This window comes from Mastigoproctus giganteus, chromosome 11 (assembly GCF_048544385.1).
Source record: "Mastigoproctus giganteus isolate SK-2022 chromosome 11, ASM4854438v1, whole genome shotgun sequence".
In the NCBI taxonomy this organism is placed as follows: domain Eukaryota; kingdom Metazoa; phylum Arthropoda; class Arachnida; order Uropygi; family Thelyphonidae; genus Mastigoproctus; species Mastigoproctus giganteus.
In genome coordinates this window covers 1890048-1908877 of record NC_143585.1, presented here as the reverse complement: position 1 = coordinate 1908877, position 18830 = coordinate 1890048, and the positions used below count along the sequence as shown (strand labels likewise).

Genomic DNA, 18830 nt, shown 5'->3' with positions numbered 1-18830 from the left:
ATCTTCCCCCGGGGCTTTCCGATTCTTCATTTTCTTCAATGCATGTTCTACCTCATCAGGAAGAATATTGGGTATGTCGTATGTGTTGCTACTTTGCAATCCATCTTCCCCACTGCTGGTATCATTCCCTCGCTCCTTGTATAATTCTCTATAGTAGTCTTCTGCTATTTGAATTATGCCTTTTCTGCTGTTTATAAGTACACCATCGCTATTCTTCAGTTTCAGTATCATTTGTCTTTCTGTATTACTGCTCATGGCTGCTGATTTAAATCCTTTGTTTTCCCTTAATGCTTGTTCTACTTTTCTTGTGTTAAATCTTCTTATGTCCTCTCTGAGTCTCTTTCTAATGGCTTTGCATAACTCAGTATACTCAATTTTCTCCCTGTCAGTGTTTTTCCCACTCTTCATTTGTCGTCTTCGGTTCATCATGACAAGTGTTTCTTGACTAATTTTTTCTCCTTTGGATTTCTGTTTCCCTATAGGTTTCTTGGGCTTTATCACTTTCAGAAAGTTGTAATATTCCTCGTCGATATCTTGGTCCTCAGCAGTCTGCAGAAGCTCAAACTTGTTTTTAAGTTCCAGTACATACTGCTTTTTCTCCTCCTCTGTTATCTCAAAGACCTTTGTATTATTTACTCGAGTCAGTTTTTTCCTTTCCTTTCCTACATCTATATCAAGTGTACATCTTACCATTCTGTGATCACTTCCAACATTTACCTTATTCAGGACGGTAACATCATTCACAATATATCTTCTGTTAGTGAGGATGAAGTCGATTTCATTAGTTGTTAATCCATTTGGACTCTTCCATGTCCACTTTCTGTTCACCCTTTTCTTGAAAAAAGTGTTCTCTCACCATATATTCCTTCCTATCATGTCTGGGCAGAAGTGCAGAAACTTTCAAATTTAACCCTAACTTGCGACTTTTTTTTCAATTTTTAACAGTTTTTCTTGTGCAACAGTATTATTATTATTAGGTACATGGTGCAAGGAAGCCTGATGCTTATGCTGCAACATCCAAAAAAAAAAAATTCCCGAGTTACTCTGTGAGAGAGAGAGAGAGAATTAGAAGGAAATCATCAAGAAAGGGAAGAATGTTGATATCCAGCTGAGGACCCTGGCTGTGCCAAGCCCACACTCACCAGATGTGAGCCCCTGGGTTTTTAAAAACTTTCCTGAAAACCAAGTATATGATATCATGTTAGAGATATTTTCAACACTTTTCACAATTCGATAGTAGACAACGAAAGAAAATAAAAACTGTTTAAATTTTTAAAATTAAACAGCTAGAACAGAAGTTATGAACAATGTAATGTCTTATACTCAAGCCCACTATTTACTCTACTGAATCAATGTTAGTGACTGAGACAGCATCAATAGCATCATCTTGGAAGTGACATCATTTGCATCATTTCCATCTCACATTTTCATTATTTTAGTAGGTGTCGCCAAAGATGTTTTAACATAAAAAAAAAAGCCTTCCCATTTCACCTGTCCATTTGCTCCAAAATGTTTGTCCATTTGGTCCAAAATGTTCTTCCTACAATTTATTTAAGCTATCAACTTCCAAAAACAGATTGGTAAACAAATCTTTTAACTGCACGTGATCCAAATGATCCCCTAACAGCTTAAATGAGCACAGAATTTGTAGACTTATGTCTAATATATTATTATTATTATTACTAGCAGCAGCAGCAAATGAAAACACTACCCAATTTTCCATCCCCTCTAACAATGGCTAATTCTTTCTTAAATTTATTAAAACTATCCACCACTTCTACAACACCATATGGTAGCTTGTTCCAACAATCAATTATTTTGGCTGAAAGCAAATTTGCACAGATCAATCCTGCATCCATCCTTTTTCCCTTGTACAGTCAGTCCTCGTATAGCACGATAGTTGCGTTCCTAGAAACTCTCATGCAATGCAAAATCGTGCAATATAAACAACAGGCCCTATGGGAAATGGGGTTAGGTGCCGACCACCCAAGATTGAACACACATTTGTAACCAAAACATTACCAAACACAATAAATAATCGTAATAAAATACTTATGCATTTTATTACGACTATTACGTAATAAAATATTGCTAATGCTTTTACTTCTATCGTAAGCAAACTTGTTTTTTGTTTGATTTTCTATCCAAACAGATGACAGGCATTCCATCTCTTCCAATTCTTTGTGTCTTAATCTAATGGATTTTAATTACACTTTGAGTTGTTCCTGCTATGAAAGTTGTTTTTATTTTCTCTGCATTCTTTCTAATTCTCGGCGTTGCCTCATTTAGGTCTGTAGCACGTGCAACATACCATGGTCTTTCATTTCACTCAAAGCGCTTCACAATTTCATATTTTTTCTCTATCGACAGAGGTGGCCTGGCCATAAACCTTTCCGGGGAAACCCCGGTGGGCTGGAGGCTGGTGTGATTTTGGCCATAAACCATAGTATGAGGCCACTATAAATTTTCCTGGGTAAGAATTTTTGACCCAGTCCACCTCTGTTTATCGATATTGCTTTTCTTTTTCTCTCCGAATCTGCAGTATCTTCACCAGGACGCTTCCTTTTCACACTTTTTAAGTATTTTTCTCATTTTTAGGGAACAAAGCACAATTACAAAACGAGGAGGCACGCTTGATACACATAAACAAAGCTGCGCGTGTGTAGCAATTGAATAAACAACACCGTAAAGGCTGAGATACACTATTAACACCTCACATTTTACTAAAGCACATTTCTAAGGGTTACTACCATAAAACAATAAAAACAATTTCCGGTTGCGTTTCTGCCAGTGGAATCTGTTATAAACTGGTAGTAAACTCGATCTAATTGCATTTGCGATAATACCGATAGCTGGAATTTTACGTTATTATGGTGAAATGTGTTTCCTCTTCACTGATATAAAAAACATAAATACATTTTCAGAATCTTCTCTTCATTCCTATCGTGTTGCGTTCGGTTAGGGTGATTCTGCGTTCGACTGCCATTTCTTGTAAACACAAAGGCGAATCGTGCATAAGCGAATTCGGTTTGTGTTATGTAGGATATCGTTCCCCTATTTATAAATCGTGTATGATCGAATTCGTGTAGTGTAAACACGTGTTATACGAGGACTGACTGTATACTGTCATGTGTGGTCTAAGAAAAGTAAGAATACCATCATCATTAAGTTTACTCAATCCATTTAAAGCCTTAAAACTTCAATTAGGTCTCCTTGCAAGTGCCTAGTTTCTAAGAGCTGCAATTTGCTGAACCAAAAGTCTTTCTGCATAAAAAGGTAAGAGTATACTATTGTCATCTTGACTAATTTGGTTACTCTTCTCTGCACCCATTCCAAAAATGTGGCTTATCTGGTGCATTTTTATACTTCTCAAGAAACTATAATGAAAAAAAAAATAATAATAATAAATAATAATAAATAAATAAATAATAAATAAATAAATAATAAATAAATAAAATAATAATAATAAATAAATAAAATAATAATAATAATAAATAAATAAAATAATAATAATAATAAATAAATAAAATAATATATAGATGTCTGCTCTGCTATCTTTATTTTTTATTTTCATTTAATTTTGCATTTATTTTTTCCATCTAATATTCGATTCATTTGGATTTAATTTGAATTATATATATATTTATTATATTTTCTCTGAGGATAAGTAAAAATATATATGACAGTATACACAAAGATATTTTTGCCTACCTTTACCAAATAAATTAGCTTCAGGTATAAAGAATGCTCCAACTATACCACCAATTAAAATAAGGTATTTTATTCCCCAAAAGCTAAAAAAGAAATAAATAATACGCTTATTGACAATTTTCATATAAATTATTTCAATACTTCATTATTTCATTATTTCAATAAATTACTTCAAATTGTTTCAATAATACAAGGATTAAATAAATATCTACTAACTTTTAGAATTCAGAACCTCAAAAATTTATAATAAAGATTAAGCAGAACATGCTTGAACTGCTGTTCTAGAATACTTCATCAAAATCAATTAACTGCTAAGAAGCAGTTAATGAAAATTATACAATGCAGCAGGAAAATCATGGATGTTATTATGATATGTAATAAACTACAGTTATACCTTACTTCATGGCAGTTTTAGGAAATGAGCTGTTAAAATGAAAATGAGTTGTTAACTTATATGTCATTGGGCAAATGGTAATTTTTCATGTACTGTACTCCAATGATATGATGACAAATGCATTCATTGAACAAACAAAGTAATGAATTTTAAATATAACAGGCATTAATACCATTACATTATTTGTAATAGTATTAGCTATATAGTGCAAGGAAGCCACAGGCTTTTGCCGCACTAGCCGAAAAAAAAAAAAAAAAAAAAAGAAAAAAAAAAAGAGAGTAGATAAGAAAATAGACACATTAGGTACTTCCTTCCTTACTTAGGTAACTATCCAGTTGAACTCTGGATTTCTTCAAATTGTTGTCCTCAACTACCTGCAGAGGCAATGCTTTCAGTAATCAAAACTCGCTGGCTAAAACAAAACTTTTTACAGTCTAGTCTAAATCTCTTCCCCTTTAATTTGAATTTATGTCCTCTAGTTCTGTAATTATAACTGTGAAAATTTCACTTCATTCCATTTTACTAACTTCTCTCAGTTTTATAAACCTCAATCAGTCCTCTTTAAGGTGCCTGGTTGCCAAACTCCGTAACCCACATAACTGAAGACTTTTCTCATACAGTGGCCCTTTTGCCCATGTAAGCTGCTTGTCTATGAGCCCTTTCAGATTTTTTTTTTTTTTTTAAGATGAGATCTCCATACTTGAAGACAGTATTTCAAGTGCAGTCATACAATTGCCTTATATAGTGAATTATGACCTTCTACAGGTTATTGTTTAATAAATCATCACAAGATGCCATGGGATTTCCTGGCCACCTGTTTACACTGCTCAGAGAATTTCTTTCTGTCCATATCTTAACTCCCAGATCCCTTTCTTCCTCTACAGTTAATCCAACCACACCAAATGTATAGGTTATTTTGGGGTTGCTTTTTTTCCCAAGTGTTTGCATTTTGCTACATTAAAACACAGCCCACTTTTCTGACCATTCGTGAAACCTGTTGAAGCCATCCTGAAGGAAAACTGCTTGGCATTGATCATTAATGACTCTCCCAACTTTTACATCAACTGTAAATTTTGACAACACATCCTCCATCCCTTCGTCAATGCAATGACATTTATGAAAATCAGAAACAGTGATGATCCAAGAACAGATCCTTGGGGAATCCCACTTCTGTCATTACACCAATCTGAAGAATATTCATTAATCATAAACCTCTGCCTTCTGCCCTGCAGCCACCCTGTGATTGATTTTAGAATCTTGTCAGTAATCCCAACATGTTTCAGCTTACATGGTAACCTCTCATGCCATGCTAAAATCCAAATAAACTATGTCAAAATTGTTCCCTACATTCATCTCATGCATAACTGTCAAAATAGCTGACTAAGTTAGTTAAACATGATTTTTCCTTAACAAAACCATGTTGTGTGTCCTTCAAAATGCCATTCTGCTTCCGAGATTTTTCCTACCACTGAAGTCAGACTGGTGAGAGAGTTACTGGTGAGTGAGATACTAACATTACTCTTAGAACTGCCTTTATATATTGGTAATATATATATATTGGCACTTCTCCAAGGATTCTCTCCAGAGTCCCATGATGAAAGAAATACACTAGTCTATTTTGTGTAGTAGTAGTAGTAGTAATCAAGACATGTGATGCAAGAAAGCAAGCTTATATAGTATCAGCCAAAAAAAAAAAAAAAAAAAACACATTTCACACATCCATTCCCTCTAAACTCTTGTCCAGTTCCTCCTTGAGTTTATTTAAGCTATCGACTTCCACAACAACAGATGGAAGTTTGTTCCAGTAATCAACTACCTGCTGGCTAAAGGCAAATATCACACATCTATTCTATAACTGTCTTTCCTCAATTTGAATTTATGCCCCCCTCAGGTTTGTAATCTGAGCAACAGGAAGAATCCCATCAGAATTGATGGGATCCTTCCTGCTCAACCCATTCAAGGCCTTATACATCTTGATCAGATCACCTCACAGGTGGTGCCTAGTCTCCAGACACTAATTTGCAGAACTTAAGCCTTTCTTCTTAAGACTATCCTTTCATTCCCCTCATCAATCTTGCTGCCCTTCTCTGCACTGCCTTGACCTTTGATGTTTGTGTGAGGAGGCCTTGTCCTAGCAGCTGAATCTCAGTGAAACTCACTGCTTAATGTGTAATGTGTGTGTGTCCTTTACAAACTAATAAAACACACAGCTTGTGTGTAAACTAGTAATAACAACAGTCGGCTTGGGTAAAGAAAGCCTGCACGAGAACGACGAGAAATATTGGATAACTTACATGGAAAATTAGCTTCCCGATACGGCACTCTAGCGCTGCTCGGTCTGGAGCAGAAATTGAGGATATATTGATTGACAGGTAGGCGTGGCGAACGATGAAATGATTGGTGGTGGGCATGACAGACGACAAGCTACTGCGTAGTCATTGGTTGGCATTATGTGTATTTACCAGTAAAGAACGGTGCATAATATTTTTGTAATGAATGGTGAACAGGTAATAGTAGCAATGAATCTTTTAAAGATGGAAGAAATTTGTAAGGAAAATAAAACATTGCTTGATTTTTTGATGAAAACTAAATTGATAAGACCGAAATTGTACTATTTTAAGTGCAATGATTATTTTCAACTAATTGAATCACGAACAGAGTCATGTGAAAAGTTGTGGTGTTGCAAAAAATATTCTTCACGAGTTTCTTTATTGAAACATAGTTTTATGGAAAATACAAAAGTTTCATTGAAAAAGATAATGTACATTATATACTTTTAGTTAACATGCATGCCAGTAACTAAGACAGCATTCCATCTGGAAATTTCAAAAGTGACAGCAATTAAGTTAGCATTAGCAAGAAACTAAGAGATATTTGCAAATTACAGTTAATAAAAAAATCCATTAAGTTGGGTGGATCGGGGAAAATTGTAGAAGTAGACAAAACTGTATTGGTACAACCAAAACATCACAGAGGACGAAATTTAACTGCTAAGAAGAAATGGGTGTTTGGTGTGTTCAAAAGAGAATCTAAATTTGTCTTCATGAAATTGATAAAAAATCAGAAAGCAAAAACTCTTTTGCGCATTATTAGAAAAGTAGTGAAGAAAAATACTACCATCATAACAGATGAATGGCGTACATATAGCCATATTACGGCCTTAGAAAAAAAGAAGTACAAACATTTAACGGTGAAACACAAGGAACATTTTGTAGATCCACATACAGGAGCACATACGAATAATATCGAAGCCCAGTGGAAGAAACCAAAAAGTGTAACTAAAGGAGTAAATGGCAGCTGTAAACATATGTTGATGGGTCACATTAATGAATATATGTGGCATAATATTTATGGGAAAAATTATAAAGATACTTTTCACAATATTGTTACTCAAATTGCGAATAGCTATTCAGGTCTAACTGTATGATTTGTACTCATGAATTTTTTTTCTGAGAAAGTTTCGTTTTGTTCATTTTTATGTTCTTCATTGTGTTTTTTTTCTCATTATTAAAAGCATATTTTTGGAGTTGATGAGTGCTTTTACTGTATTATTGATTTAGGTTTGGTTACGAAAAAAGGAAAAGGTTTCTTTGTTTTTCGTTGTATTTCATAACCTGAGCTTAAATGGTAGGTTAGGAAATAAAAGAAAATGTTTCCTTGTACTTTGTGACTTAAACTTAAATGTTACGTTGAGAAATAATAGAAAAAGAAAGAAAGATTCTTTGTATATATATATATATATACTGAATAGCTATTAACGTGCTGATCGAGATAATGATACGTGTGTATCCGCATGAGTGTCTTTAAAAATAAAAGTATAGTAATAAAAAATTAATATTTTATTAATAAACAATTTATGTGCTAGTCCACTCATGATTCTAAAGAAAAAAGGTTAGGTTACCCCCTCCATTTTGGGAGAGGTTCAAGCTCCCATGAGATTCAAGTCGAGGTAACCTGACCTTTTTTCACTATTACAGTAAATGTTAGGGCATGTGCGATTAGGACAAGTTACCATTAGTGCTGCTACAGTGATACTAAACCGATGTTATCGTGTGTTGTGTTTGCGCACCAATCAGCATGTCGTTTGCCATGCCTCAATCAGTATATCGTTCTCGACTTTGCTCCAGACCAATAACACCTACCGTCTGTTTACCGAGTGAGCAGCGCTAGAGTGCCGTATCGGCAAACTAATTTTCCATGTAAGTTATCCGACGTTTCTTGTCGTTCTCGTGCAGGCTTTCTTGACCTTCGCCCAACAGCCTAGCCAAGGCTACCACGTGCCTATGAGGCACCTTTGTGCAGTCTTATTAGCATCCCCAAGGCCAAAAAAAATAACAATAAATAATTGTAAACAGTTATTTCAATATATTTTGTAATGATCAATGAACACAACAAAATATATTTGGGAATTAAAATTAGAAATAAGTTTCGCATACACTTGCATTGATTAGCATTAATAGAGGCATGTGATGCAAGAAGACATGCTTATGCAGCATCAGCAAAAAAATTTCCCATTTCATTCATTGACTCGCTGCAAAGGTTTTTCCAGTTCTTCCTTGAATATATAAGACTTCTGCGGCAAATGGAAGTTTGTTCCAGCAATCAACCACCTCCATTTCGGGAGAGGTTCAAGCTCCCATGAGATTCAAGTCGAGGTAACCTGACCTTTTTTCACCATTACAGTAAATGTTAGGGCATGTGCGATTAGGACAAGTTACTGGCTAAAGGCAAATTTCTGCACATCTATTCTACAATTGTCTTTCCTCAGTTTGACTTTATGCACACTCAGATACATAATCTAAGCAAGGAAGAATTCCATTAGCATTGAGCTTGCCCAAACCATTCAAGAACTTATGCACTTCAATCAGATCACGTTGCAGGTGCCTAGTCTCCAAAAGCAGCAATTTGCCGAACTTAAGCCTTTCTCGGTAAGAGAAACCCTTTGTCCCCCTCACCAATTTCATTACTCTTCTCTGAGTAATGAAACTGGAACGAGCTGCTGTAGAGCTGCTGGAACGAGCAATGAAATTGCTCGTTCCAGCAACTCTACATCTTCCCTAAAATGCAGCCTCCAGACCTTATGCAGTACTCAAAGTGTGGCCTAACTATTGCCTTATTAGCATTAGCATTAGTAGAGGAATACGATGAAGAAAGCGAGCTTGTGCAGCATCAGCCAAAAAAATAAAATAAAATCCCTCCCATTTCAACCCTCCATTCGTTCCAAATGCCTGTCCAGCTCAGCCTTAATTTTATTAAGGCTATTAGCTTCCACAATAAAAGATGGAAGCCTGTTCCACCAATCAACTACTAGCAGGCTAAAGGCAAATTTCCACACATCTATTCTACAACTATTTTTAGCTTTACAAGAAAGAAATATTTCATTATTCAAAGCTGATAGATTAATTCATCAAACAATAAAATGAATTGAATATATGAAATCAAATAAAGGACCACATGAAAAAGAAGCAGAAGATATGAAAAATAAGAAGTATAATTAGCATTAGCATTAGTAGAGGCATATGATGCAAGAAAGCAAGCTTATTCAGCACCAGCCAAAAAAAAAAAAAAAAAAACCCTCTCCCATTTCACCCCTCCGTTCGTTCGAAATACCTGTCCAGTTGAGCTTTAAATTTGTTTAGGCTATCAACTTCAACAACAAGTGATGGAAGTCGGTTCCACCAACCAACCACCCGCTGGCCAAAGGCAAATTTCCGCACATCTATCCGACATCCGTCCTTCCTCAATTTGAATTTATGCCCTCTGAGGTGATTATTCTGAGAAAGATGAAGAATCCCATTGGCATTGAGCATGCTCAAACCATTCAAAGCCTTATACACCTCTATCAGATCACCTCGCCGGTGCCTAGTCTCCAGACTCTGTAATTTGCAAAACTTAAGCCTTTCTTCGTAAGAGCAACCCTTTGTTCCATTTACTAATCTTGTTGCCCTTCTCTGTACCCGTTCCAGCAGCTATACATCCTTCTTGAAATGAGGCCTCCAGACCTGTATACAGTACTCAAGATGTGGCCTAACCATTGCCTTATACAAGGGAATAATCACCTCCTTATCCCTGCTAGAAAAATTCCTGTATATCATTGACAAGACACCATGAGCTACTCTTGCAGCTCGTCTGCACTGCTCAGAGAACTTCATACCTGCCTGCACAATTACCCCCAGGTCCTTTTCATTCTCCACCACTGTCAGTGTAGTACCGCAGAGTTGATACATTGCTCTGGGGTTACTGTGACCCATATGTAGTACTTTACATTTGTCAATGTTAAACTTCATTTGCCACCTCTCAGCCCATCTGTTCAACCTTTCCAGATCCTGTTGCAGCAGCATAGCGTCAGTAGTGTCCTTAACGACCCTGCCAACCTTTGTATCATCTGCAAACTTAGACATTAAACTTGATATCCCATCATCAATATCATTCATAAACACCGAAAACAACAATGGACCCAACACTGAACCTTGAGGAACTCCACTAATAACATTAGTCCACGTTGAGCAGTGTCCATTGATTACCACTCTCTGTCTTCTGCCACTCAACCATCCCCTTATCCATAGCAGCAATTTGCCTCCAATGCCACACTGCTCCAATTTGTGCAGCAGTCTTCCATGTGCAACAGTATCAAAAGCCTTTCTAAGATCCAAATATATAATATCAAAGTTATTCCCTGCATCCAGTTCTTTTGTGACTACATCATAGTATCCAATCAAATTGGTCAGGCAAGACCTGCCCTTAACAAAACCATGCTGCGTCTGAGCTATAACTGAATTCTTGTCTAGATGATCCTGCAGTGCTTCTTTAACCAGTGCCTCCATTAATTTACCTGGAACAGAAGTTAAACTAACAGGTCTATAATTACTTGTGTCAGCCTTTGATCCTCCTTTGTGAATTAGGGTTACATTTGCACATCTCCAGTCTATGGGTACCTCCCCTGAGTCCAAAGAAGCTCTCATAATTATGGCTAGGGGTTTGCATACTTCCTTTGCTGCCTCCTTTAATATAACTGGATAGATCCCATCCACCCCAGGTGCCTTTTTTATGTTTATCCTCAACAATCTCTCCTCCACTTTCCTCTGTTATTACAAAATCATCCAGCTTACTGCCAATGTTTACTTTACCTACATCATTCTCCTTCCTGAATAACTCCTCATGTGTGAATGTAGATGCAAAATACTCGTTTAGATTGTTAGCCACCTGAGCAGGATCCTCAACTGTTGAACCATCAATATCCAGTGGACCAATCTGATTCATCCCTTTCCTTCTCGAGTTCAAGTATGTAAAGAACTCCTTTCTGTTTTTCTTTGCATCCTTTGCCAAGGATTTTTCGTAGTCTGCCTTTGCCTGCCTAATCTCCTTTGTGACTTGGTTACAGACAAACTTATATCTATCATAGGCTTCCATGTCACCCACTAATTTGTATGTATCCCATGCATTTTTCTTCTCTGCCACATGTCTCATTAGTTCATCTGACAACCATTTAGGCCTAAACCTTGAACAATATTTCTTAGTTGGTATGTAAAGCCTGGTAGCCTCCAAGATTAGTTCCTTGAATGCTTCCCATTTTGAGTTTGCTGTTGGTAACATCATCAGTTGGTCCCCTGTATAGAATTTAAACACTGTCTCAGACCATCATAGTAGCCTTTACGAAAACAAAAACCCTTCGCTTTACCTCTGATGGTAGTTACCTCCTTGAGTAAATCCCACTTCAACACACTGTGATCACTGCCACCTAGTGGTTCATTTATCTGCAGATTCTTAATGCATGAAGAATCACTACTGATAATCAGATCAAGAGTATTGCTCCCTCTTGTTGCCTCACGAACATGCTGATGTAGAAAACAATCATCCAATAAATCCACAAAAGCCTTGCTAGTGTGCGAGTGACCAACCCACAAATTCCAGTCAATATCTGGGAAATTAAAATCCCCCATTATAAGACTCTCTGATTTACTGGCCCACTCTATTTCCCTGTACAATATATTATTATACTCATCAGAGTCATTAGGCCTATAGCACACTCCTACTCTCAATTTTGATTTCCCTATGCTTATGTCACACGAAACTGACTCGACACTGCCCTGTCCATCGATGTCGACTGGCTTCACTTCCTTTGACTTTATGTGTTTCTTAATTAATAGCATAACCCCTCCTCCCCTCCTGTCCTGTCTATCCTTTCTATACACATTGTATTCCCCAAATTCCAGTTCCGCATTACTTATATCTGTGTGACACCACGTCTCTGTTATCCCAACAATATCTGCCTTTGATGTTTTGAGCAATACCTCAAATTCATCAAATTTATTTACCAAACTCCTAGCATTGGTGTACATGCAGGTATACATGCACCTGTTTCTATTCTTAGCTACCCTAACACAACCCATGTGTTTACTTGTACCGCAATGACTCCCAGCAGTCTCTGAAATATCCTGCATCTTGTTTTTCAGGCTTCTGCTCATTTCAATAGAAGCAGTGCAAGAATCACTTCCACCTCTGCCAGTGGTTACTGTTAATCTATTAGTCCTTTATCCCCCCCAACTAGCAGTTTTCCGACCCACCTAACACTGCCTCGACAGCATCAGCAAAAATTCTTGCACCCTTTCTATTTAAGTGTATCCCATCCCTGTAGAAGCAATCTCTCCTGTTAACAAGTACAGTGCAGGCTGAAAAAAATTCTATCCCTTGAGCCTTGCACAATCCTTCCAGGGCCGAAATGATCGACAAGGCTCTCATCAAAAACTCCCTCCTATCATGTCTGGGCAGAATTGCAGACACTTTCAAATTCAACCCTAATTCACAGCTTTTTTTTCAACAGTGACCTGTACTTGCTAAGTAATTCCACCGGTCTCCTACTCTTAATATTATTAGTGCCAACGTGTACAACTATATCACCTTTTGTGCCCTTAAAAGATGATATCCGCTCTACAACGTCATCAACCTTTGCCCCTGGCAGACATACCCTGGTCCTATTCCACCTATCCTTTTTACAAAGCATGTTCCCCATTTCCCTGACAATAGAGTCACCAACAACTACTAGTTCCTGTGGGACCAGCGCATTCTGCCTAGGGGGCTGCCTCTGTGTTGCCTGATGACAAAGTGCAAGCTCTGGCATTGATGTGGGCAGCTGAGAGCTTGATGGGCCCCTCAATTTATTTCCTTCGAGGGCATCCACCCTGTCCTTCAAGCTCTCATAAAGGCCCATAACAACGCTGAGTTGTCGCCTGATTTCCTTGCACTCCTTACATCGTGCACACACAAAGACATCCCCCTTGGCAGTATCATGTCCCGTACCCGACTGCTCTGCAAACATCAAGCAAACAGTGCATTTTAAAAGACTGTGATTCAGAGGGCAACTGCCCCCCCTCAGTTCTCCCCTGAACCACAGCACTCCCATTAGCTTGAGCCTTTTGCTTTGCTGCTCTGGTCTGAGTCATGATTCCGATTTAATTCAATAAAATTTCAAAACAAAAATTAAATCCTTAAGTTATATCCCAAAACAGTTATGTTATATTTTTTTTTTTCGGTATCTAATGTTTTCTACGAGTTCCCTTTATACAACTTCCGTATCACGTGTACCACTATAGTTATGTATTAATTATTTGTTACGATTAAGTCGTTATATATATATAGAGTTAAAAATACAATTTAATTGACAATAAAGTTTATCAAGATTAATAGATTTACTGATTAATTGACAATATTATATTATGCACTATACTACACTAAGCTTATGCTATCGTGTAAAAATGGCGGGAATTCTCGAACGGTACTTCTACGGACTCGTAAGTATTGATTAGCTTCCAAATCTCGCTATCTCAATTTAGAATAAACTAAGGATCCTGACTAGGTCTATAATCTACAAATCTCTGTCTAAGTTAAACTTTAAACTAAGTATCGTAACTAGGAATATAAAGCTACTCTAGAAAATAAGTTAATATGACAATTTAAGCTAATAAATCAGAAAATAAATCAGGAAAAACTTCTCTGTTCCAAGAGCTTCAAGGAGCTTCGTCCGCACAGGCTAACCTCGCCCCCAGACTCCCAGATTTCAACCTATTAAACCCTGAAACTTAGCCAGGTAATGTTTGTGAAGCTCTATGGATTGAAGGTGAAAATAAATTAAAACAATTAAGTCAACTAATTAAATACAATATTCCAGTAAATGACTTTTGAGATTTCGTTGATAGCAGAGACATCATGTATAATAATGTGCCTGAGCCTGACAGTATTTTAAAGGCTAAAAGAATCTTAAAAGTTATCACTGTTAATGCTGCAGAAGCTGAAAGAGGCTTTAGTACCATGAATAATATCATTGAGAATAAATGAAATTCTCTTACTATGGAAACAACGTCACCTAATGACCATCAATTTAATGGGAAAATCGCTGAAAGAATTTGATGCAATTCCATATGTCAAATCATGGCTCAGGCAGGGACATCATCTAGCAAGCGATAATTGTGTCAAAGAAAAGGCATCAAAAACAATTTCCCAAAACCAATCAATGATTTGGAAATTATTAAAATACCGTGTTGTACAACATTGTTGGCTAAAAATTATGTTTATTTCAATATTATTTATGTTAATTAAAATGTTTCCTTTTCTTGCCATTAAAGTTTGTTTTTCTTAATTTTGATTACCTGCATTCCCTATACATAAAACCGTAGAGCAGTGGTTTTCAAACTTTATGTTACTACGCCCCCTTTTAAAAAAAAAAAAATCTAATCTTGGCACCTCCCCCCCTCTATTTCATAAAATAATATAGACATTTTTAAATGATAAAAAATGTATTAATACAAAAAATGAAAAAAACGTAATTGACAGAATAATAACAAGGTTTTACTATATATATATATTCATTTTTAAATTAATTTGTTTTTAATGCGATGGATGTGCTTTTTTATTAGCACAAAGTTCATCAAATCTAGGTGTCATTGAGTAGAGTGCTACTCATAGCTCTTTTTCTACTACTAAACGGGCTCGATATTTGGATTTCATTGCAGCTAATGCAGAAAATCCCGTTTCACATAAATATGATGTTACGAATGGCAGCAGTACTTGCATCCTTTGCTTGGGTGCGCCTCCGTAGCCAGGTGGGCAGGAGCAGCAGTGCACAACACACGCTTCTTGATTAGACCGGGGTTCGAGCCCGTGCCCACAAAATACGGAGGATGCGGAAAGGTCAGGGAATGACCACCGCATATCTCCGGAGCAATATCGCCTTAGTTGCTAATGCTCCAAAAAACCAAATAACTAACTAATTAACTCGCTTTGCTTGACAAAGTATTATATTCTTCACTTTGATTCAACCAAAACTGAACTAGGGTTTCACTCTGAAATTTTTGTTTCGATGAAGTATCGCATGATAATTCTATCAATTTTTCCTTTTCAATAGTTGTCAATCCAAATTCATCATCTTGTTCATCGACAAATGGATTCTGTATCCACGCGAACTTTGTAAAATCAAGATCTTCGAAATAATGTGAAAAGTGCATTAGCAAACCATCCAAGTGTTCAATAAATAGATTTTTGTTTGCTTCAATATTAACTCTGGTGCAGAAATCATTTAAAAGTGGAAACGTGTTGAACTTATTTTTTTGTAAATGTGATTTCCATAGCTCCACTTTTTTTACGAATGCTTTCACTTTGTCTTTTTGAATCAGTGAATGCATTTGTGGTCCTTGCATTGATTTATTCAAAACACTCAATTTTCCAAAAATTTCAACCAAACAGGCAAGTTTAACAATAAAGTTATCATTCCTAAATAAATTTGCCTTTTCATTATGATTTTCATCAATAAAAATTGCAATCTCTTCTTTGAGTTCAAACACCCTTTGAATCACTTTTGCAAAAGATAGCCAGCACACTTCACAATAGTATAAAAGTGAGGTATAATTAGCTTCCATATCTTCACACAGCTTTGCAAACAAGCTAACTTTTAAAGGACTGTTTTTTTATGTAGTTTATAACTTTCATAACTTTTGTAAAAATGTTGTTAAGTTCCTCGCTCATATTTTTTGACACAAGAGCTTCTCTGTGAAGCGTGCAGTGCGTCCAGATAACTTCAGGTGCTTTCTTTTTAACTAATGCTCGAAGACCTGCCTCGCATCCTGACATTGACTGCACTCTGTCAGTACAGAGTCCAATGCAGTTATTACACTTTATGTCGTTCTCATCAAAAAAAGTGTCAATTATATTAAAAATTTCATTGGATGTGGCCTTTCCAGGAATGGGGTTGCAAAATAATATATCTTCTATTATATTAGTTTCTGCACCATATCGAACATACGCAATTAAATGAGCATCTTTAGCTACATCAGTTGCCTCATCTACTTATATGGTGAATTTCAAAGTACACAGTCAAGAAACTAACTGATCGCAAAGATCTTCAGATTTATCATCGATTCTTCTGCCAACTGTATTATCAGCAAGCGGTATTTGTCGCAACTGTTTCGCATATGATTCGCCAAACATTATTTTAACCATATCAATAGCTGCTGGCAAAACTAGAGTTTCTCCTATTGTGCGTGGTTTTTTACATTTCGCGATTCTGTAAGTAACTTGGTACGACACTAGCAATGCATTTGATGGAACAGAAACTATTTTTTTGAACGTTTGCTTTTGTTTATTAAACTCATCTAATTTTCTTTGAAAAAATTCTATGGGCTTACCAACGTATTCAGAATGCACAGTTTTAGGGTGCCGTTTTAATTTGCCTGGTCTCATACTATCTGCAGCCAAAACTTTCGTACAAAACAAACACATTGGTTTTTCCAAGCCATCTATAATAACACTCGTGAATCCTAATGATAAATAGGATGAATTGTATTTTCTTGTCTCCTTGTTCCCTGTTGCTTGTATTCTCACTACCTTTACTTGCATCAGCATCAGTATCTTCATTATTAGTGGATTTTCTCTTGTAACCAGTCAAAAATTTATCCATTCGTCTAAAAATATTTTGATTAAATTTATATTCTTAAAAAATACAACTTCTAAATTACTAACAATTATTATCAGTAAGTAATCACACCAAAAACAAAATCACACACCGCTGAAACCATATTTTCAACCATGCAGCTAATGCTATACTACGCAATCTACCTATATATGTCACACATAGTGCACACTAAATTATATACATTACATTACATTACATCATATCAATCATAATTCATCAATCCATTTCAGCAAAATATAATATTTTTTTTCCAAATAAATGTTTCTCGTGTTTATATCGAAGTTGAGTGAGATAGGTGGCAGTAAATGCTTTAAAAAATAGGTTATAAAATTTAATGTTATGTTATGAAAGTTTATTTATATGTATATATATTTTTATTTATATATGTTATGTTATGAAAATTACATTTCTGTTAAACTTTTCGCACCTCCTTTTGCACTAGTCCGCACTTCCCAGTTTGGAAATCGCTGCCTTAGAGTATCAGTTGTTAAATAATTTGAATATTACCACTGAATATAGGTAACATAAAAATTTGTAATTTCAACTAGTAATTTAGTTTTGTACAAATTTAAATTCAGATTCAGAATTTAGAGACTGTCTGCAAAAGACAGTTATCAAACACCAAAGCAGCTAAAAGATAAAAAAATAATTTTGCTTATGCTTATGTAAAAATCTTCCTTTGAGCGAATAAAAAGAAATAAGATATTCTGAGCTTAATAAAGCTAAATGATAATTCAGTACTACTGTTTGTAACAGGTAATAATTTTATTTTTTGTATTTTCAAAATTCTGATATCATTAAAATTAAATTTACTATATATTATATAGTAAATTTAACACAATATCTTTTTTTTTTACATTTTTGCATTTATAATAAAAAGAATTACAAGTATACGTCACATTTTACCATTTTTAATGCTAATAACTTAAAAATTATGTTGAAACTTTAAAATTTTAATATTAGATTATTCTGATGTGACACAAATCAAAATAGGTATAGAAATATTAACCCACGGGAGTTTCAGTGATTTATAAATAAATATAATTTTTATCTTCACTTTGTACCAAATAATGAATCATGAAATCAATTTATATTTTGAATATAGATGGTAGATACATAAATCCATATGCTTCAATGTTTCTTGAAAACTGAGTTTTGACTCGTGTCACTTTTCTCACAAAGGCACAATATGTAGTCATTACAACTTTGACAGTGCTGTCTCCAAATGTAATAAATTTTATAACTTTTAGACATGTTTGGAATAGGACTAAAATTTCTCCAAATCTTTTGTTAAGCAGATAAACAATTTTTCTTCATAGCTTAAACTGAGTGTTAATGATTGTAGTGACTGTCTCTCAGTGAGGTTTCAATTAGGATGATAAAATTAAGTCTAAAGATAATATTTGATACAGTAAATTCAGATTTGTTTCTGAGAGTCCTGATATTTTACGAACAGATCTGCAGTTTCAGAAGAGATGCAACTCTGACAACATGCAGGCAAGAAGGCTGTTTAAGCATTGAGCATATTTCATTTTTGTACAAATCACTTTGAAACTGTTTTTATTTATTTAGTTTATTATTTATTTTACTTCTTTTTGAGGTATTTGTATCATGAGGTGATCTATATGAAATAGGCAGTATCTTAAATCATCAGTTGAAAGAGATTGCATGTTACATATTCAACTTGTTGGGGCACAGATCACTATGTACATCACTAATGCTATATATCACTAATCTCACTATGTTCTGACTCTCCATTGCTTC

General features: G+C 35.5%; 1 protein-coding gene across 1 annotated transcript in view; it reads right to left on the bottom strand.

Moving 5' to 3' along the window:
- The window catches only part of LOC150077643 (putative serine incorporator), a 190232-nt gene that overhangs the window by 139690 nt on the left and 31712 nt on the right, over positions 1 to 18830 (bottom strand). Inside the window, exon 4 of the mRNA XM_090384811.1 lies at positions 3712 to 3794. Within this exon, the coding sequence (XP_090240937.1) occupies positions 3712 to 3794 (83 nt within the window). The remainder of the gene's footprint in view (positions 1 to 3711; positions 3795 to 18830) is intronic.